The sequence below is a fragment of the Talpa occidentalis genome, unplaced genomic scaffold, assembly GCF_014898055.3.
Source record: "Talpa occidentalis isolate TD23 unplaced genomic scaffold, MPIMG_talOcc4v2.1 talOcc4.17, whole genome shotgun sequence".
Classification (NCBI taxonomy): domain Eukaryota; kingdom Metazoa; phylum Chordata; class Mammalia; order Eulipotyphla; family Talpidae; genus Talpa; species Talpa occidentalis.
This window is the reverse complement of record NW_023601754.1, coordinates 8,341,916-8,362,504: the sequence shown is the minus strand read 5'-3', so window position 1 is coordinate 8,362,504 and position 20,589 is coordinate 8,341,916. Positions and strand designations below refer to the sequence as shown.

At 44.0% G+C, this 20,589-nt stretch overlaps 2 protein-coding genes and 1 non-coding gene across 3 annotated transcripts in view; 2 read left to right on the top strand and 1 right to left on the bottom strand.

Annotated features, from left to right (window-relative positions):
- The window catches only part of LOC119249013 (NEDD4-like E3 ubiquitin-protein ligase WWP2), a 70,289-nt gene extending 60,840 nt beyond the window's left edge, over positions 1–9,449 (bottom strand). The window contains exons 1-2 of the mRNA XM_037516023.2: positions 9,387–9,449; positions 6,488–6,602 (exon numbers count right to left, since the gene is read on the bottom strand). Coding sequence (XP_037371920.2) covers positions 6,488–6,559 — 72 coding nt within the window. The 5' untranslated portion in view covers positions 6,560–6,602; positions 9,387–9,449. The remainder of the gene's footprint in view (positions 1–6,487; positions 6,603–9,386) is intronic.
- On the top strand, positions 5,588–5,694 carry LOC119250579 (U6 spliceosomal RNA). Its single transcript, XR_005126320.1, has one exon. It is a non-coding gene; the product is annotated as a U6 spliceosomal RNA (small nuclear RNA).
- A 191-nt stretch (positions 9,450–9,640) lies between the features above and the next one.
- Positions 9,641–19,564, top strand: NOB1 (NIN1 (RPN12) binding protein 1 homolog). Its single transcript, XM_037516021.2, has 9 exons — positions 9,641–9,716; positions 9,817–9,949; positions 11,701–11,831; positions 13,142–13,213; positions 13,410–13,538; positions 13,617–13,811; positions 14,661–14,758; positions 16,543–16,687; positions 18,404–19,564. The coding sequence occupies exons 1-9, from the start codon at positions 9,654–9,656 to the stop codon at positions 18,671–18,673; spliced, it is 1,236 nt and encodes a 411-aa protein (XP_037371918.1). The 5' UTR covers positions 9,641–9,653; the 3' UTR covers positions 18,674–19,564.
- The last annotated feature ends 1,025 nt before the right edge of the window (positions 19,565–20,589 follow it).

Genomic DNA, 20,589 nt, shown 5'->3' with positions numbered 1-20,589 from the left:
ATAACAAGCATTTCAGAGCCTCCCTGGTGGCCTATGGGTTAAGTCTCAGCGCTATCACCACTATGGCCTGAGTTCGATACCCAGCCAGGGAGCAACCCACATGGAGCAGCAGACCTCTCCTGTCTTGCCCGCTGCTCCCCTCAGCAGTGTATTTCAGTGGATCTGCCTGTTCTGCTCCCCACTCTGTCTCTGGTGAATCCTCTCATCCCCTGCACCTCTGGCCTACACCCCATTTCTTCCATGTACAAAAATAAATAAAGATTTCAACTATTGAAAAAAAAAAGCATTTTACCTATCCTGTCTTTCCCTACTAAAATTTGAGATCCACAGAGACTTTTGCCTTTCATGTCTATTACATTTCCAGTATTTATTTAGAGCAGCACTGTGCAACATAATTTTTAATTTCCTAATAAACATTTTTTTTAAAAAGATTTATTTATTTATTTATTTATACAAGCACTGGGTACAGTCAGAAGCACGGGAGGGTGAGAGAATTCACCAGAGCCAGAGCGGGGAACAGAACAGGCAGACTGATGAAATGCACTGCTTAGGAGAGCAGCAGGCGTGGCAGGAGAGGTCTGCGCACCACGTGGGACCCTCACCAGCAACTGGGGATGGAACCGGTGCTGCAGAGGCTGCAGGCAGCTTCGCAGCCCAGCGCTCAACCGCTGCGCCACCAGGGGAGGCCCCTAATAAACATTTTTAAAAGTAAAAAGAAACAGGTGATATTAACTTCAATTTATATTGTGTATAGCCCAATAAACTTAAAATGGGATCGCAGAGCATATATATCACATTACTACTATAATAGGAAAAATACCAATGAGGCATGTTAACTTTTATTCATAGTGAGTGAGTCTTCAAACTCCAGAGTGCATCTTACACTCATGACCTATCTCCAGAGCTCAAAAACACCATGTGGCTAGTGACCACCATAGTGGACAGTGTGACTCAAGAACAATGTGTGGCACAGACCAGGCACTTATAAATATTCATTGGCTGAAAGGCTGTTTTCCCAGGAAGTAGCAGCTATGGTATAGAACTGCAATCACAGTCTATATTCACAATTTTGGCTGTAATTTTGTATCTGAAAAAAAAAATTTTTTAAATAAAACTTCATATTGTCTCTATAAAAAGAAAAGTATAGGCTTAAGGATAAATGGTTTGAACATGAGTCCCTGATTAGTCATTCATTGTTCTGGAATTAAAAGCTAGGATTTCACTAAGCCCCAGTTTCCAATCTGTAAGCTGGGATAATATGGACCTTTACAGGATCCTGAGGACGACACAAGACACTGGCACAGGCTCTGTGTAATGAGGAATGTGGAGATAAAGCAAAAGAGATTGAGAAGTTCACCCAATAAGTTGTTTTTAAATATCAAGTCTTGGGCCTCCCTGGTGGTGCAAGGGGTTAAGCGTAGCACTGTGAAGCTATCCGTAGCCTCTGCAGCATGAGTTCGATCCCCAGATAGGGAGATGACCCACATGGTACAGCAGACCTCTCCTGTCTCACCCGCTGCTCCTCTCAGCAGTGTATTTCAGTCAGTCTGCCTGTTTTGTTCCCCACTCTGTCTCTGGTGAATCCTCTCACTGCCAACCCCCGCACCTCTAGCCTGTACCCCAGTTCTTGTACGCATAAATAAATCTTTAAAAAAAATTAAGTTTCTCAGGGCTTCTTATTCATTGTGAAGACTTACACCTTCCCAATCTAACTCACAGGACTGCTACAAAAATTCATTTTGAAATGTTTTTCAAATACTCCTAAGGGCCTCCCTGGTGGAGCAAGGGGTTAAGACACAACCTATGAAGCTGTCCGCAGCCACTGCAGCACAAGTTCGATCCCCTGGTGGGCCAGGGAGCAACCCACATGGAGCAGCAGACCCCTCCTGTCTCGCCCACTGCTCCCCTCAGCAGTGTATTTCAGTGGATCCTCCTGTTCTGTTCCCCAATCTGTCTCTGATGAATCCTCTCACCACCACCCCATACCTCTGCCCTATACCCCAGCTCTAAAAAAAAAAAATACTCCTAAAACCTTAACTCATAATACATTTAACAAAGTATTTTTTCCCCTACTTGTAATCCAAAACAACTCCTGCTCCTGCGAACGGCCAATTTGAATACTGACTCCAGCTACACCACATCCATAAAATTCATTTCATTTCCCCAAATGTTAGTAAACATAAAGAAAAGATGATGACTAGCTTTAACCAGTTATTTAACTTCAAAATCATGATCTGCGTGCGTCATAGTTCTAAGGAACACAGCAGAGACTTCTTAAACACTCTACCTGGCTACAGTTTGTCAAGATAAGCAATCACATGGTAAAGGAAGCTGAATAATTTAAACTGGAGAAAGAAGAAAAGTCACAAAACTGTCTAGGTTGACACTGTCCAAGATTTCAGCAGCTGCTATGTTGCTGAGGTAACGCTCAGGTCCTGGGTTAGGTCATGGTCAAGAGTTCAGGCTAAAAGTCATTTACTGCCGGAGCAAAGCGCACGCATTCTTTTTAAACCTCGAAGAGGATCTGTTCCAGGAAAATCTCAAAGAAAGATAAGCTGCCGGGCTAGGTTCCCAAGAAGAGAAACCCTACCCAAGCAGGACTAAGGGGGTGTGACGAAAGCAAGATAATAAAGATTCTGTGATCCCTCCTGAAGTTTAAAAACTGAAGAGGACCGACATCCAAGTCTCGGGTAACAATCGTTTCCAAAGAGCAAGGAAGACGCTCTCGGTTGGGATGCAGGAGGCATCTTTTCCAGAGTTCCCCCTCTTTTTCCTCCTTGTCACACGACCATGCACAAGCGTCCCCTTCCAGTCCAGTCCCAAGTCGCCCCTTCCTCCCGTCCCGGTCCCTCCACAGAGGTCACTCCTTTCCAGCCCTGCCGCCTAAGCTCCTTGCCCCGTCCGGAAGACTCCGCGGGCCGCCGCACCCGGGCGACCCCCGCGCCCACCTCCGGGCAGCCCCGGCCAGCGGCCCGCGGCGCGCCCACCCCGCTCGGGCGGGAGCAGGGACACCCCTCCTCGGAGGCCGGAACCGCTGCGCCAGGCCCCTCCCACAGGAAGCCGCCGCCCCCCGGCGCCCCGGCCGCACCGCCCCCGGCCCACCCCGCGCCGCCCGCCACCCCCAGGTCCCCCCGCGTCCCCCGCGCGCCCGCCGCGCCCCTGGAGCCCGCACTTGGTACCTGCGGCGGCCACAGAAGCGGCTCCCAACTCCTCTCCCACTTCCGCCTTCCACCGCCCGCACTCGGGCCGGGTCACGTGATCGCGCGCGGTCACCTGACCCGGAAGAGGCAGGCCGGGCCGCAGGTGTGGGCAACCTAGGCCTGGTCTGGGCGCCTTTGGCCGGGCGAAGGCCTTCCTTCCCTTCTGATGTTGTAAACATGGAGTTGTTTTCCACTCCCTGGACGGTCCCTGAGCAGTCAAATAAATTAAGGACTCAATAAGCGCCAGGCGCTTCATTTACTCCTCCCATCAACACGGGAGGCGGGTCTATAGGTTAGCCCCATTTTACAGGTGAGAGGAGGGAATCAATTTGGGAAATAGCTACTTACTGAGCGTCTTAGTAGGCTTGCCAGATATATTCAAGACTACTCCCAATTAAATCTGAATTTCAGATAAATGGCCGTGTAGTAGGTATAGCCCAAATATTGCATGGCACATATTATACCAGTAGTTGTTTATCTGAAAGTTAAATTTAGTTGGACATCTTGTATTTTTTATTTGCTAAATCTGTTGATTCTGCACCCACCACGTGCCAGGCATTGTTCTAGGCTCTAGAAATTAAAAATTGTGGCCTTTATGGATCATCTGTTCTTGTGACAAAAAGCAAAAGCAGAAAAGTTTCAAAACCCTCACTTGGATCCCTACAATGCCCCACCACACCAAATTAATCGGCAATGTAGATTAAACCTTATGAATTAGAAAAAAACATTTTAAATCAATATTCTTTACTGATTGTCTGAAGCTTCACCTTTCACAAGTTGAATCAAGACTCAATTTTTCATCTTTAAACACTGTTGATAAAAATTAATATCAATCACCAAATACATCTTAAGAACTGTGCACAAATTATTCTGTTATTCTGGGGTCTTTGAGTTTTGATGGATCCTATTATGTGTACACATTAAATTAGTTAAGGAACAATTCTTTTCCTACTGCCATTCTATACTTTTCCTATTACCATTCCAAATCCAGGAGATGGTGTTTCAAGGAGATACAGCCCTCTCTTAATACCTTAAATTCTACATTAATTCCATCCATAAAACTTTTCTAGCTCCACTGGCAGGAGTTTCACTAATCTCTTCTAGAGAAATTAGGGAAGGCCTCTTCGATTTGGTGGCCTTTGAGTAAGTGTTCCCAAAAAGGGAGAAGTGATTCAGCAAAGTTGCTAGCACTGTGCATCAGAGAAATAAAACTTAAAATATACATTTACCTCTAGGGCCTTATATGTGATGCTGCCACACATCCCCCTCATTTCCCTCATCTCATCTCCAATTGTTCTTCCCCATAATACTGTGCTTCTGTTACTATGGCCTCAGGCCAGTTAGACTTGCTTTTCCCTTGGCCTGAAAAGTTCTTTCCCACAAATAATTAGTTCACCCCCTCATCTCTTTCAGATGCTTGCTCAACTGTCTCAGTGAACCTTTTCTGGTCACCTTATTGAAAACCGCATTTCAACTCTACCTTGTCCTCCTACCCTTCTTGCTTTATTTTTCCTTTGCAGTTGCTCCAGGCTTATCACTATTGATTTTTGTATGAATATGTGCATGTTTGTATAAACGTGCATGTACAAAGATTTTAGATGTCTATCTAAATTATAAAATGTTATAAATTATAAAATCTAAATTGTAAAATGTTATATATGTATAACATACTTGTTATATTTTATTTTTTTAAAGATTTATTTATTTATGCATACGAGAGCTGGGGTACAGGCCAGAGGTGTGGGGAGTGAGAGGACTCACCAGGGATAGAGTGGGAACAGAACAGGTAGACTGACCAAAGTACACTGCCGAGGGGAGTAGCGGGTGAGACAGGAGAGGTCTGCCTCGCCATGTGGGTAGCTCCCTGGCCGGTCGGGGATCGAACTCGTGCTGCAGAGGTTGCAGATTGCTTCATAGAGCAGTGCTTAACCCCTTGCGCCACCAGGGAGGCCCATACTTGTTATATTTTAAATGTCATATTACACGTGTTATATAAGATATATTTTATAATTTAGGGGCCTCCCTGGTGGTGCAAGGAGTTAAGATGCAACCTATGAAGATATCCGCAGCCACTGCAGCACAAATTCCATCCCCGACCAGAGAGCTACCTACATGGCGCAGCAAACCTCTCCTGACTTGCCCGCTGCTGACTGTTCTGCTCCCCACTCTGTCTCTGGTGAATCCTCTCACCCCCTGCATCTCTGGCCTGTACCCCAGTTCTTGTATGCATAAATAAATAAGTCTTTTAAAAAAGATATATTTTATAATTTAGATATGCATCAATAAAACCTGTTTCTCATTGCATTAGCATACTATGAAGACAGGAGCTATCACCCAGTTCCTAAAGGGCAACTTGGCTCACAGGGGGCCTCTTAAAATACTTTCTTGTGCTCGCTTTGGCAGCACATATACTAAAATGGGAATGATACAGAGAAGATTAGCATGGCCTCTGTGCAAGGATGACTCGCAAATTCGTGAAGCGTTCCATTTTTTTTTTTCCCAAAGATTTCTTTATTTATGCATACAAGAGCTGGGGCACTGGCCAGAGATGTGGGGGGGTGAGAGGACCCACCAGAGACAGAGCGGGGAACAAAACAGGCAGACTGACTGAAATACACTGCTGAGGGGAGCAGCGAGTCAGGCAGGAGAGGTCCACTTCGCCATATGGGTTTCTCTCCAGCTGGGCGGGGGATCAAACTCGTGCTGCAGAGGCTGCGGACCACCTCATAGTGCGGTGCCTAACTCCTCGCACCACCAGGGAGACCCGCGTTCCATATTTTTAAACCTAAAATATTTTCTTATATGAACAAAATTCAACAACATTTATTAAGCACTGAACTCATTGCAGTAGGTCTTACAGTATACAAGGTTTCTTTTTCTAGTTTTCAAGGACATATAAAAAGTTAAAAAATATGTCATCACAAAAGTGCCCCCCAAGTTAAAAAACTGAAATGTTCACCTCAGGAAAAAATACTCTTTGAAAAAACACAGTGCCGATTTCTAATGACAATGTAAAACAGAAATAATAACTGCACACTGAATGACATAACTGAAATGTCTTAAATGTGATGAGGAGGAAGAATTCAAATCTGTCCTTAGGGGAAGGTCTGATTGGCATAATCAAAGACAAGTTTACAGAAAAGGGGGCAGGAAGCTGCTTCTTGGAAACCAAGTAAGCAGTAATTGGCAAGGAGAAATTTCAGACACAAAACAAAACAAAGACAAAGGCAAGACAAGATAGTCTGGACGCACCCAAGAAAGCTCGGGGGAATGCTAGGGATACTTACCGATTTCTTATGGGGTTTCTTTTGCATCAAGTGGCTCTCTGTCCTAACCCACTGGTGAGCACATGGTTTCATGGTGTCTCCATATTCCAGTTCTGTAAGTGGACTCAGATCCTCACTGGAACACACAAGCAACACCTTTCTCTTTCAGAAAGGGTGTCACATGGAAAAGTTGACATGATCTCCAAATCATTTAAACCTTGTGTCCTCTACGTATATTTAAAATGTGAACTTGCTCATGTAAACTGTTTAAAATGACCATAATTTTCCTATGATGTCTTGAGATTTCTTCGCTTTTTTGTTGTTATTATTTTAAGCTATTTTTAATTGAGATAAAATTGACATATAACAGTGTATTAGCTTCATAATGATTCAATATTTGTATAGATTGCAAATGAGCACCATAATAAATCTAGTTAACTTCAGTCACATCATACAGTTACAAAAGCTTTTCCATGTGATGAAAATTTTTAAGATCCACTCACAGTAATTGTCAAATATGCAACACTGCATTATTAACATAGTTATTAATTTCAGCCACCATGTGTGCATTATATCCTATAACTTAATTGTTTTATAACTGGAAGTTTATAATTTTTGACCTTCTTCATCCATTTTACCCTTTTGGGATTTCTTCACTATTGAAAAATGCCAAAGCTTCAAAAAAAATGGAAGAGTTTCAGGATTCCCTTCACCTTTCAGAGACCCTGTCCAGCTCTGTACTATCCTCAATTCTCTGAACACCCTTTGGACTTTCAAAACTTGATGTAATTCCCCTTCTCATCCTTCAAGATCTGGCTGCAAAGCCATATATTATAGATGCCCATAGATGCTACACAAAATATCACATTATTCACAGCTACTTTATCACCCATGGAAGTATAAACATAACATTTTGTTGAATAAATGAGTCTTTCTAAGGCTGTAGAGGACTTGCCCCATTAGTTTCCTCTTGCCTTAACACAATATATGCCCTAATGTGGTGGAATTTAAAATATATAATATTTTAAATTTATAGAAATAGGAATTAAAATACTATAAAAAGTGACAAAAGCAAAAGTGTCAAGAAAACTTTAATATTAATATATATTCTTGATGATCACTATAAAATAAATGGCTCATAGCCTAAATTTCCTGACTATGCCTATAAATCAGCAGTTCTCAAAGTGTGGCCCCCAAGTCAGCAGCAGCAGCAACATCACATGAAAGTTACTACTAATACAAATGGTCAGGTCTTGCCCTGATGTGGTGAATCAAAAACTGAGGATAAGACAAGCAATCCTTATTTGCTAGCTTTCTAGGTGATACTGATGCGTACTGCGGTTTAAGAACCAAAGAACTACATCTTTCTCTTTCATCTTAGGGTTTACAAAATTATCACTACCAATGAACATCATTAAACCTCTTTGGTGGTGGAGTTCAGCTCCTATATACTCGCCCCCTTCTTAATCAACAGGAGCAATCAATTGGAGGAGAAACCATACATAGGAAAGCTAATGTTAAATGGATCATTATTTTCTAAGCATGAGATAAAATCTTGATTAGAGTAAGGGGAATGAATGTACAGGGGAGCCAGTCACCCCAACATTCCAGAAGTGATATCAGTAAGATTCAGCAAGAGCACCACCCTTAACCATGAGGTTAAAAATGAGGGTGACTCAGACTGTTACCTTGAATGCCTTCGTTGGTGAAGCCTTCAGTAAAAATAGGAACTCTAACAAGTGAAGAAATTTTAAGCAGGGGTGGAAAAGAGAATCACTTCACTTTTAACTTTCCTCCTGAGTGAAGACACTGAAAATTCAGATGGATGTGCCCAGATGCTAGATGGAGGAGTAAAATTGAAGAATAGACATCTGGGAGCTCTTCCTACACTGTGGTCACTGAGGCCTTGAAGATAGATAGAAATAGAGAAGTTGAGTGACAACCTACTGAGACAGTTCTGGGGTGGGGGATACCACTTTTGCAAGGCAGGAGAATAGCGTGCCATCAGAGAGCATGAAGCCATCAAGAGGCTGAGGCCAAGGTCAGAGTGGCAAGGAGAGACACTCCAGAAAGAGAAAATGGTCAGCAATGTGAAATTCTGCAGAGACACTAAGGCCAAGAGCTAAAAACCCCAAAACACTGATATGAAAAAAAAACTAGAAATTGAGAAACAGCCTTTAAATGTGCTATTTCAACCAGGGTAGGCAGGGTAGGAACCCCACGCAGGTTCTGGAGATTACAGATTGAAAGGTAAGAAGAGTTGAGACACATATGGGGAAGGAAAAGGAATTGGGCAACTGCTGAAGGAAACCGCCAGGGCACTGACAGAACTGGGAACCTAGGCTGGATAAATGATAACGGAAGGATCAGATAGGGGCGAAGAGTTGACAAAAGGTTAAAAGTAACTCAATATCGATTAATGAAGATCAATGAGTGAAAACTCCAGTGAAGATTCAGATCAAATTTGCCAGCATCAACTTCTAATAGGCCAGAGCTCCTACGTATAGAATCTCGGATTTGCCAGGGAATTTCAGTCCCCCCATTAGTTCCATTTCTCCAGGGATTATCTCCTGGCGGGCGATGTGCCTTGCTTGGGGCAGTGCAGTGAGGACAGTAACGTGGACACAGCGAGTTGCTCAAAATGAAGTGGGGTTACGTCAGCAGCGGTCCAGTGGCTAAAAAAGTGTCCTGAATTCGTTGTCTGCGTGTTAGTCTTGTTGCACATCCCCTACCAGCCGTGCTTGCAGGCTCCAGCTGTCCTGCTGCCTGGCCCCTGCCTGCAAAGCACTACCCGCTTCCTAGGGTTGTCTGTGATCACTAAATTCGGTGATTTGTATTGCTTGACTTTTAACAACGAGACATCATTTTTTTATACACACACACACACACACACACACATACACACACACATAAGTCTTACATTTAAAAGCGAAGAAAGGGCTGAGGGTGGACGCTGAAGCATCTCCTCAGGCGTCCCTCAGAGTTTAGCCCCGCCCACACCCCCGTCCCGGCTGGCGGCGGCGTGGCGCATGCGCACGAGTAGTCGGCCGCCGAACGCGGTGGGCGCAGCCGCCAGCAGGCGGCGCTAAATAGCAGCGACTCCCTCCAGCTCCCCGAGGCCGGGATTGGGGCCGAAGGGCCGACGCAAACTCCCTGCGCGTGCGCACGCCAGGCTTGCTCGGCCAAGATGGCGCCGGTGGAGCACGTTGTGGCTGATGCGGGAGCTTTCCTGCGGGACGCGGCTCTGCAGGTACGGGGAACTCGGGCAGAGAGGATGCGGGGCTGGGCTGGTGGCCCTTTAAGTCGCGCGGGGAGTCGTTCGGGTCCGAGCTCACTCGCTCTTTACGCAGGACATCGGGAAAAACATCTACACGATCCGGGATGTGGTCAGCGAGATTCGGGACAAGGCCACGCGCAGGCGGCTCGCAGTCCTGCCCTACGAGCTGCGCTTCAAGGAGCCTTGCCCGGAGTACGTGCGGCTGGGTGAGTGCGCTTGTCCCGGTGTCCACCGCGAAGATGAGGCCCAGGGTGCGGACTCCAGTGCCTCTTAGGATCCAGTGGCTGTGTTAGGGGGTGAGGACCCACAGTCAGGCACCCCGTTTTGTATCGGGGTTGCTCTACAACAGCTGCACCGGCTCCAGTGCCTGTTAGGGTCTGGACACTATCAGCAGATTTAGAAACCGCGTTCTAGGAGATCACGGTGGGAAATAGACCGCCTGGGTCAGGAGTCAGCCAGGCCTTGCTTGTTAGCAGCTATGTTCCCTTGGGGTACATCCCTCAGACTCTAGGTGTCTGTTGCCTGCTCTGAAAAATAAGAATAGCAGTAGTTCCTACCTCACTGGTTGCTAGAAGCATAAAATGTGAAGTGTGTCATGCAGCACAGCGCCTACCACTTTGTAAACATTCATTAATTTTGTTTGGATTAAAAATAGAAGAACCCAGATCTCTTACGCTTGCCCATTTCTTTCCAGTATCCAACATCAAGTCAGAAAAAGGGATTTAGGCTTTTAGGCTTTACATTATTCCTGAAAGAAACTATAAACAGTTAACACTTGATAAGGAGTCAGGCTTGTTCTCTTGTTAAGGGTCAAGGAAGACAACCATGCTTAGGATAGTTCTTATGTTTCAGGGGTTAGCGGCTGGTAGTGGAGGTCATGTCACCTACACTATTCCTTTGTGACATGTGTTGGTGGAGTTTCTGCCATCAGTTTGCTAGCTATGATCGTTGACAGATTAGTCTTTCTGTGGAAACATTACTAGTACTTCACGGGATTTGATGTACAGTAACTGCCCAATAAATTTTGGCCACGGTTAATAGCTTTTTTAGGAAATGTGAGCAGTGCATTTAATTACCCATATGCCAAGGTAGCATAAGGAAAGGTGTCAAAAAACTACTATGTTTAGGGCCTCCCCGGTGGTGCAGGCAGTTGAGCACAGTGCTGTGAAGCTGTCCACAGCCTCTACAGCATGAGTTTGATTCTGGCTGGGTGGCTGCCAGGCGAGAATCCCACAGCATGGCAGACCTCTCCTGTCTCCCCGGCTGCTCCCCTCAGCAGTGTATTTCAGTCAGTCTGCCTCTTCTGTTCTCCACTCTGTCTCTGGTGAATCCTCTTACCCTCCCGCACATCTGGACTGTACCCCGGTTCTTGTATGTATAAATCTTTTTTTAAAAAAAAGGAAAAAACTACTTTGTTTATGTTTGGAGTCTCAGGATATGAGGTTTGTGTTTGTTTTTTTAGAATACTCAAAAACTGTCCAGTATTTGTTAAAAAGCAACCTAATACTCTTGTTCTGTCATAGACTACAAGAGTTAGTGGTAGAATTACCTTTTTCTTCCATTTTGGAATCTGATCATCCATTCTAATAATACGGAGTATTATACTTAGAATCAAAAGAATTTCAGAGTGCGGAGAGAAGAGACCTATCCTAACAATACCGACATCTAGATAAGGAAATTCCCTCACTCCAAATATTATGCTAACTCTCAGTGTCTTTCTGCTAACTTTGTTCCTTCATCTGCACCCCTTACGGATATAATGGTAAACTTTACCCACCTAACTTTGGTTGACGGGAATACAAATGGCTCAACTATGAGTAGAAAAGGGTCAGGAAATGAATGAAAATGTTAAGAAGTTTTCCTGGGGATATTGTCCCTAAGTTCTTTTCATAGTTTCATTATGTTATCCAGGGAACTTTTTGCTTCTTAACTAAAGTTGGAAATCTCTTGTTCACAGTGACTGAGTTTTCAAAGAAAACTGGAGACTATCCCAGCCTCTCTGCCACAGATATACAAGTGTTGGCACTCACCTACCAATTGGAAGCAGAATTTGTTGGGGTGTCTCACCTAAAACGAGAACCAGAAAAAGTAAGTGAGGAAGATTGTTGAAGGCAGCTATGTTCACACTATACTACCAATACTGACTGTCGGAAAGCCTGTTGGTGGCTTCATTGTTTTGTTTACCTTTCTTATTGTGGGAACTGTCAAATACAGAAAAGCAGAGATGTCATTATGATGAATGCAGTGTCCCAGTCATTCTGCCACCTCAGTTACTGGTGCTCTGTTTTCATTTCTGTTGACTACTGGCCTTGAGTATTTTGAACTCAGATATACTGTTATTTTTCTGATATCTTGATCTATCTCTTTTTTAAAATAGGACCATTATTACACAGACACAAAATTAATAGCAACTCCCTAATATCAACTGTGCAGTTAGTATTCACATTTCCTAATTATTTTTGTGTATTTTTGAAAATAATGTATTTGTTTGGATCACAACCCAAATAAGATTCGTCCATTTCAGTGAACAAAATTGTCTCATTCTCTTTTGACCTATAGGTTCTTGGGAAGGGTTGGTTAAATTTGAAAGATGCGGAAAGTAAAAATTAACTGTATTCTATTATTTAAATAGGCTTCTTTATAGAACAAGAAGGAAGCACTAGGTACTTCCTTTTTTTTCCAACCTGCTACCTTCAAAGGGCAGGACTTGCACACCTTAACTACATTGAAGAGACTAATAATGGATTTCAGACTGGGCCTTATTGGCTGTTCCAGGCCAGTGGAGTTTAGAAGCCAAATAATCTAATAATGTAATAGTTCATTTCAAATATACTGACAAAGAATTGCTTGATCTCTGCCAAAAATCATCAAAACTGGTGGACTCACATTTCTGTACTACTTGGAACTGCCTCCCCTTGTTTGTAAGCAAGTTTAAGTCCCCAAACCCAAGAAATCTAAAAGTGATGTCTAAAATACACTTACACATTTTCCTGTTCGCTAGTTAAAATAAAAAAAAAAATTGGAAAACGGACCTCCCCAGTGGCCTAGGGGTTCAGTCTCAGTTTAATCCCCAGCCAGGGAACTAACCCACATAAGGCACAGCAGACCTCTCCTGTCCTGACCGCTGTTCCCCTCAGCAGTGTATTTATTGCAGTAAACCAACCTATTTTCCCCACTCTGTCTCTGGTGAATCCTCTCACCCACCCCCACACCTCTGACCTACACCCCAGTTCTTCTACACATAAGTAAATAAATCTTTTAAAATAAATTGGATTACCTTTTATTTCAAATAACCAGGGAGAATATGTTTGTTTTCTGTTTTGTTTTAATCTTCCATGTTGAAGTTGCAAATTATATTTCCTTGCTTTGAGCTGTCACTTTTTCTTTTCTTTTTAAAGGTTAAAGTGAGCTCATCCATTCAGCATCCGGAAACTCCTCTACACGTTTCTGGTTTCCATCTGCCCTCAAAGGTAATTCCTCAGGCAAGCCGTGCTCTTTGTGCTGTCTTCTGCCTCCGTCATCTCCCCACACCTTGTTTACAGTGAGCAGGTTCACCTAGACTCATACATAGTTCAGCCCTGTCTGAAATGACTGTATGTCATAGAGCAGTTCATCTGTAACCCTTTCACTTTTCAGATTATAAATTTATTTTTCTTTTAACCTCAGCCTAAACCCCCACGAGAAACAGTAGAACATGGACACCCAGAAGGCAAACCCGAGGACCTAGAATTCACTTCCTTCCTGTTCTGGAGAAACCCTTTGCCAGATATCGATCGTGAGCTGCAAGAGTTGCTGGTAAAGGCCCCAACATATGATTTCCTTCACGTGGCAACACACTTTGCCGGAAGTTTCTGAAATCCATTGGTGTTTCAGGTTGACAGAGATGAGGATGTTCCAAGTGAAGAGGAGGAGGAGGAATATGAAGAAAGGAAAGACGAAGATAGTGATGGTGATGGAGGTGGGTGGATAACCCCCAGCAACATCAAGCAGATCCAGCAGGAGTGGGAGCAGTGTGCCGTCCCCACGGACGTGCGAGTGGGCTGTGTGACCACAGACTTCGCCATGCAGGTAGGTGGGTTGGGCATATGCTAGCCCTGAGCTTTCAGACCTCACTCAGATGGGGGTGGGTCCCTCGGAGGTTATGAGAGGTATACACAGCTGTGTGATGCTTCTTTTCCTGTGATAGAACCTCTCCCTGCGCACTTCAGTAATTTTCAGTTTTGCTTGGAGGCAAGAGAATCATAATATACTGCCAATTTTTTTTTTTTTTTTTAAAGATTTATTTATTTATTTACACAAGCACTGGACACAGTCAGAAGTGCGGGAGGGTGAGAGAATTCACCAGAGCCAGAGCAGGGAGCAGAGCAGGCAGAAGGACCGAAGTACACTGCTGAGGGGAGCAGCGGGCGGCAGGAGAGGTCTGCGCGCCATGCGGGACCCTCCTCCGGTGGCCGGGGAGCAGCCGGGGATCAAACCGGCGCTGCAGAGGCTGCGGGCAGCTTCGCAACCCAGCGCTCAACCGCTGCGCCACCGGGGAGGCCCTACTGCCAAATTTTTATAGTCCATTAAATTTTTTACATTTGCTATTCATGATACTGAGTGTGTATAATGTTCCAGGCTCCACTGAGTTCTTGGAGAAAGTATAGAAGGTTTCCAGCCCAGAAATGAGTAATTGCTCTTGAGGGGCCTTGGCAAAATGATGATGAGCACAGATCCCAGCACTTGAAATGAGAGAAATCTGGGTCCTGGTCCCACTTTCCATCTCTAGAGGCGTCCTCAACTTGCTTTTCCCCAGTAGAAGCCCCTCCTGAGCCAAACGAGGGGTTTGCAGCATTCCTTTGACCGTGATTGTACAGGTATTGAAAGAAACCTTGGCTTTGTTTTGACTCTAGTTCTACTGTTACTCATTGGTTGCAGAATGTCCTGCTTCAGATGGGGCTGCACGTGCTGGCAGTGAACGGTATGCTCATCCATGAGGCCCGGAGCTACATCTTACGCTGTCACGGTTGTTTCAAGTATGTAGCCGGGATTCTCGACCCAGTGCCCCTCTGTTGAACTCTCTCCCCTCCTATCCCTTCTGCAACTTCTCGATGGAGAATCTTGCATTGTACATGGAGACTCCTTCCACGTTGTAGTTCCTCCGCGAGTAGGCTTCTGCCCTACCCAGGTACTGGAACCCCAGATTCATATGTCACCTGTGATCTGAAAAATCCAGGGTGGGGTTTTTTAGTCCTAATCTTAGTAGTTAGGTTGAGGGCGTGGGTTCTAGAGCAGAGTCTTCATCATTCAGCAATAGGTACTGCAGTGCTTGGATGGAATGATGTCTAGGTTTTGTTCTGAAATAATACACAGATGAGATAGAGCTGGAACGTGAGTGCATAGTTGAAGCTGTTTGTTGAGCACATGGAGGTACATTGTGCTCTTTGATCTACTTTATGTTCAACATTTTCTATTTAAAAAAAAAAAATGGACTGGATTCATACTACATGGGCTCAATCAGGATTGTGTCATGTTAGCTGTGTGACTTTGCAGAAGCTGGTTAAGATCTCTGCATTTAACTTCCTGTGTGAAATCAATGAAATAGGGAGATAGTCACATTAAGGAGCACAGTATCCAGCGAAATGTTCATTCAGGTGAACTCTTAGCTCACTGACATGCCCTTCACTCCATTTCTTCTGAGTCATTAGTTGGTTCTTGAGGTGAGGGCTGCCATTCCATTGATGGGCCCCAGGATCCCATAGACGTGGTTGGAATGGAAAAGACACTTCAACAGCTTGATGGGGGTCTTCCACTGTGGTGACTTTCAGCCATTCCACAGATTCAGTGGGTATTTAGTGACTATCATGTTGGTCATTTGGAGCCCCTATTGCCGAGGTGTGTGTAGAAGGTTTCTGAAGCAGCAAGGTGTCACTCCCTAGGTCCCCAGAGCTCTTCCTCTGAGGACAGAGTTGCCTGGATGGATTCTTGCTCCCCCACAGGCTTAAAAACAACCAGTCACTTGTGACTACAGCCCTCCCCTGCCACTAATAAGCTGCAGGTCTGCCTGTGACAGAAAGAGCCGCTCCCAGAGCTGCTTCTGCATTGTTTGGAATCTTAGCACATAAATGTACCACTCAATGACAGTAAAACTCCTTGGGTCATGAAACCTCATTTCCCTTACTGTCTTGTATTACAAAAACTCTTAAGTTCTCCACAGTAAAACTCATTCTCAGAAACACTTGAAAATGATCTCTGTTCTTGGGAGATGATTCTGAAGGGCGGACTGTTTGTGGTGCTAGGTACTTTGTTCTGAGCACTTACTGAGAGATGCTTAGTTCACTCAGACATGCAGGTGGAGGATATGGCCTCTCCTGCAGTTTCACACAGCCCTTGTCTAGCCACTGGGAATTGAAGGAGACTTCCTAAAGGACAGACACCAAAGCTACTGCTTGGTCCTCAGCAGGAACAATAGCTGTTCCTATCCAGGGTCCACTATTGGGGCTCAGAATCTACCTTCAACACCTAACCTGTTCAACCATAGAAGCTTTTATAGTGCTTCCTGTTTAATTCACTAATAAACTCTTAGCACCTCCAGAGCCACCTTCTGGCTTACTGCCCAGGCTGACATTTGGGGACAGGGTATTTAGAGCTATAATGATCTGCCCCTTGAGGAAGTACGATGATGGTAAGATCATTGATTCTCAGCCAGATTCCCCCTTTCTGGCCGTTTCCTTCCTGAGGTCTGTGGCTCCAATGTACTCTAGGGATGAACTTTGCTGCTGGCAGTTCCAGTACAGAGTATCTCCTCCTGTGTCTCCAGGACAACATCTGATATGAACCGGGTATTCTGTTCACATTGTGGAAACAAGACCCTGAAGAAAGTGTCTGTGACCGTCAGCGAAGATGGCGGCCTGCACATGCACTTCTCCCGCAACCCCAAGGTGCTGAACCCTCGAGGCCTGCGGGTGAGTGGCGCAGCTCCCGGCCCCAGCAGTGGGGCCTCAAGTTGAGAGAGCAAGACATTAGCCACACAGTCAAAATGAACAGACTGTAGATACAAGGAAAAGCTGCAGATAGGACAGATAATTCCTATATACTCTTTACTTCAGTTCCCCAGTGTTAATCTAACATGTCTACTTGCTAGGTTTCTGTGTATTTTTTTCCTAAGCCCTTTGAGAGCGAGTTTTATGCGTGTGATGCTTCTTTGCCCTGAAATACTTTAGTGTTTATTTCCTGAAAGACCTTGTCTTATGAAACAGTGTAATCCTCAAAATCAAGAAGCTAACATTGCTTTAATACTACTCCCTGATCTATCGTGCTACAAAATTTCCTTTATAGCAAAAGAGGAGGATTTTTGGTCCAGGAACTAGTCTAGAATAACATGGCATTTACTTGTCCTCTCTTTTTTTTCCTTTTATCCTTCCCTCCTCCTTTTTATTGTCTTTTAAACCTAAGTAGTTTCTCATCTCTTTTGCCTTTTATGACCTTAATCTTTGAAGAATATGAGCCGGTTGTGTTGTAAAATGCCTCTTGGTTTAGGTTTGCCTGCTCTTTCCACATGGTTGGATTCAGGCTATGCATTTTGGCAGCAACAGCCTCAGTCTCCTCAGTGCTTTCTGTCAGGGGAAATGATGAATTGCCCAGTTCAGGATGATACTAAGTTTGATCACTTTTTTAATATGTTTTCTTAGTAGCTACAATATAATCCTCAATATCAAGAAGTTAACTTTGCTGCAAAGTGTAATCTGACCATATTCAACCTTTGCCCAAATTTCCTTTACGGTTGTCATTTGCAAAAGGAGTAACTTGTGGAAAGATTCTATGATACTGTGACTATTGTTTCTCATCAAACATTTAACTCACTGGTTAAAATTGCCCTAGTCTGTTTTTATAGTCCTGGTCACCAAATGGTGATTTTCTGATTCTATAATTATTACTTGGCATTCTACTATAAAGAGAAATCTTCCCATTATCCCATGTATTTGTTGTCTCATGGATTTTTATTTTAGTCTATAGGCTGCCATCCATTACTGTCATTATTTTTATCTGTTTGATTATTTTAAGACTGTTCATGGAACCCTTCAGGCTGTGTCAGGTTGACAAGTCCTGGCTTCATACTTTCTGGCACAGTAAATGCTCCAACTCTTATACTGCCCTTTTCATGGAATCAACTATTTCCCTTGGAGCTTGTTATGGAGAATGGTTTTTAGAAGTAAAGATCTGGGCTCCGGGTTTACTCATGAATCCTGTGGAGTCATGGATTCCCGGCCCTCAGGGCACAAAGATGGAAAATGTATGCATATGTCTAAATACACACAAATATTTTATCTGAAATCTGTTTTAAAGATTAGTTCATAGCAGTTTCAGCCCAACACCAGAGTTCACCTGGCCCACTTATTTCACAACTCCCTTACTACCACCATTTTTCATAATAATATTATTTGCTCAGCCCTAGTTGTTGTTAACCCATGCCACTATGGGAAAGGTACCTGGTTACTAGAATTCAGGTGACTCTGTTTGTTGCTGAAGGTGTATAGTTAAAATACTCTTGGGTGTTTCATCTGTGAGTTGAGGCGGGAATCTGATGGGACAGTCATGCCATGCAACCTCGTAGTAGGCAGTGAGTGATAGGTGCCATGGCACCTGCCTGCATCTGATGGCCTTTCTGGTCTTATTTACAGTATTCACTTCCTGCTCCCAAAGGGGGCAAATATGCCGTCAACCCCCATCTGACTGAAGACCAGCGATTCCCTCAGCTGCGGCTCTCCCAAAAGGCCAGGCAGAAAACTGATGTTTTCGCCCCTGACTACATAGCTGGGGTTTCTCCCTTTGTCGAGAACGATATCTCTAGCCGGTCAGCTACGTTGCAAGTCCGAGACAAGACTTTGGGAGCTGGGAGGAGACGGTTAAATCCTAATGCTTCCAGAAAAAAGTTTGTGAAGAAGAGGTGAAGTACAAACTTTCACAGGCAAAGTGGATTGTTCTGGGGCTGCCTAGGTGTTCTGGTATCTCATTTCTCCAGCTCTGCCAGCTCCACAACCTTCTGGATGGAAAAAAAAAGGCTTGGCTGACATCATGCTGCTTCGTCACTCACTTAGGTGTGTTGGGTTTTCTGGTGGAACTAGGCCTCTTTGGGCTGGTGGGCATCTCCACACCTGGGAGTCCACGCCGAGGGGAATTTGATGAAAAGGAAGGAACATTGCGCTGGAACAAATCTTCAACCTTTAAACAAGGGAACTGCTGGATGATATTTTTTAAATAAATGTGGTTGCAAGCCAAGCTTCTGTGTATTTTCATTAAATAAACAAATTTTTGCTTCCTAGGTAATTTGAAGTCTAATACCTAAGGTATGCACCTATCAAGCATTTAGCTTTATCTTCTTGCCAGAAAAAGAGTTTTATAATAAAACCGTAAGTGTAGCCAATTTTTCCATTTTAAAAAGGATGGTTCCTGTCATTCAGAAAAGTTGAATATAATGAAGTAAAATACAGCCTTTTGCCTAGAAACACCCAGAGTTTACATTTTCCCTTACTTGCTTTTTTTCCTCTCTGCACACGCAAGTACACAAAGTATCTCCTAGGAAAGGGCGTTCTTTTTACATAATGACAATACAGTGAGCACACTCAGAAATTTAATATTATTGTCTAATGCAAAGAACTCAAATTTTACCAAATTGTTCCAGTACTGTTCTTCAAAACATTCTCAATGAATTCTAAACAGTTTTCTTAGCCATTGTCTTTGTTGAGGGTGACAAATAGTATAAACCAGGTTTTTAAAAAAAATTTCCCTCCTGGGTTTGACAGATTGCTCCAATTAGATTGAGGTCACGCCACCTTGGGCAGTAGTGCTACCTGAGTGAAACTAATTTTAGTTTCTTGGTGAGGACAAGTTAACACAAGATTCCTGAGTCCTTCACAGTGATAACACATACACAAAGTGCTATCTTCAGAAGTTCCTTAAATGTTTGCTTGAATGGTTATCCTTTAGTATATAGTTGGGGTAGGGGTTGTTTTTTTTAAATAATGTAAGGTTTTTCCCATCCAGCTTTTTAAATAAAAAAACAAGTTCCAAAAATCTAAACTAGAGCCAGCTAGATGCCATCCTTCCTCCCCTGCCCTCTTCTCAGCCTCTATGAATAATCACTTCCATTTGTTTCTGATTCACCGTTGTGTTTTCTGAAGCAAAAATAGCTTTGTGTGTGTGGTGTGTCTTAGACTGTCTTTTCTTGCACTGAAGGTTGTGTATTGTTCTCCCCCGTGGGAAATCACTCCTGCTCAGTTTAGAGTTTCCTTATTCTATGGGCTGTCTAGTATTCTTACTGTAAGAAACTACTAGTTTGAGCACTTAACCATGTTAGGAGCTCTCTCAAGTATTTAGTCATTAGCAGATTTAATCCATAGAACTTGGTTACAGGGTATCTGGTTACAAGGTTACACAATGACCAAATTCATAGCTCAGGAGAGTCTAGGTCAAGATTCTACTTTAGGCCCTGTGTACTTTTATGCCAGAAATCAATGGTGGGATCATTAGAAAGCTGACTGCACACTGTCCCTCCTACCATCTTTTTTTTTTTTTAATTCATGCATGTAAGAACTGGGGTGTAGGCGGAGGGTGAGAGAATTCACCAGAGACAGTCGGGAGCAGAATGGGCAGACTGAAATACACTGCTGAGGGGAGCAGCGAGTGAGACAGTGGAGGTCTGCTGTGCCATGTGGGTAGCTCCCTGGCCAGGGATCGAATTCATGCTGCAGTAGCTGCAGATTGCTTCATAGTGCTGACACTTAACCCCTGGCGCCACCAGGGAGGCCCGGAACCTCCCCTTTCAATAGGGATTACACTGTTACACCCTGAAGATACCATGGCCATT

Coding starts and splice junctions, on each gene's coding strand:
- NOB1 (XM_037516021.2), top strand. CDS start 9,654: ATGGCGCCGGTGGAGCACGTTGTGGCTGATGCGGGAGCTTTCCTGCGG. Junction 9,717..9,816: donor TGCGGGACGCGGCTCTGCAG/GTACGGGGAACT, acceptor CTCTTTACGCAG/GACATCGGGAAAAACATCTA. Junction 11,832..13,141: donor TAAAACGAGAACCAGAAAAA/GTAAGTGAGGAA, acceptor TTCTTTTTAAAG/GTTAAAGTGAGCTCATCCAT.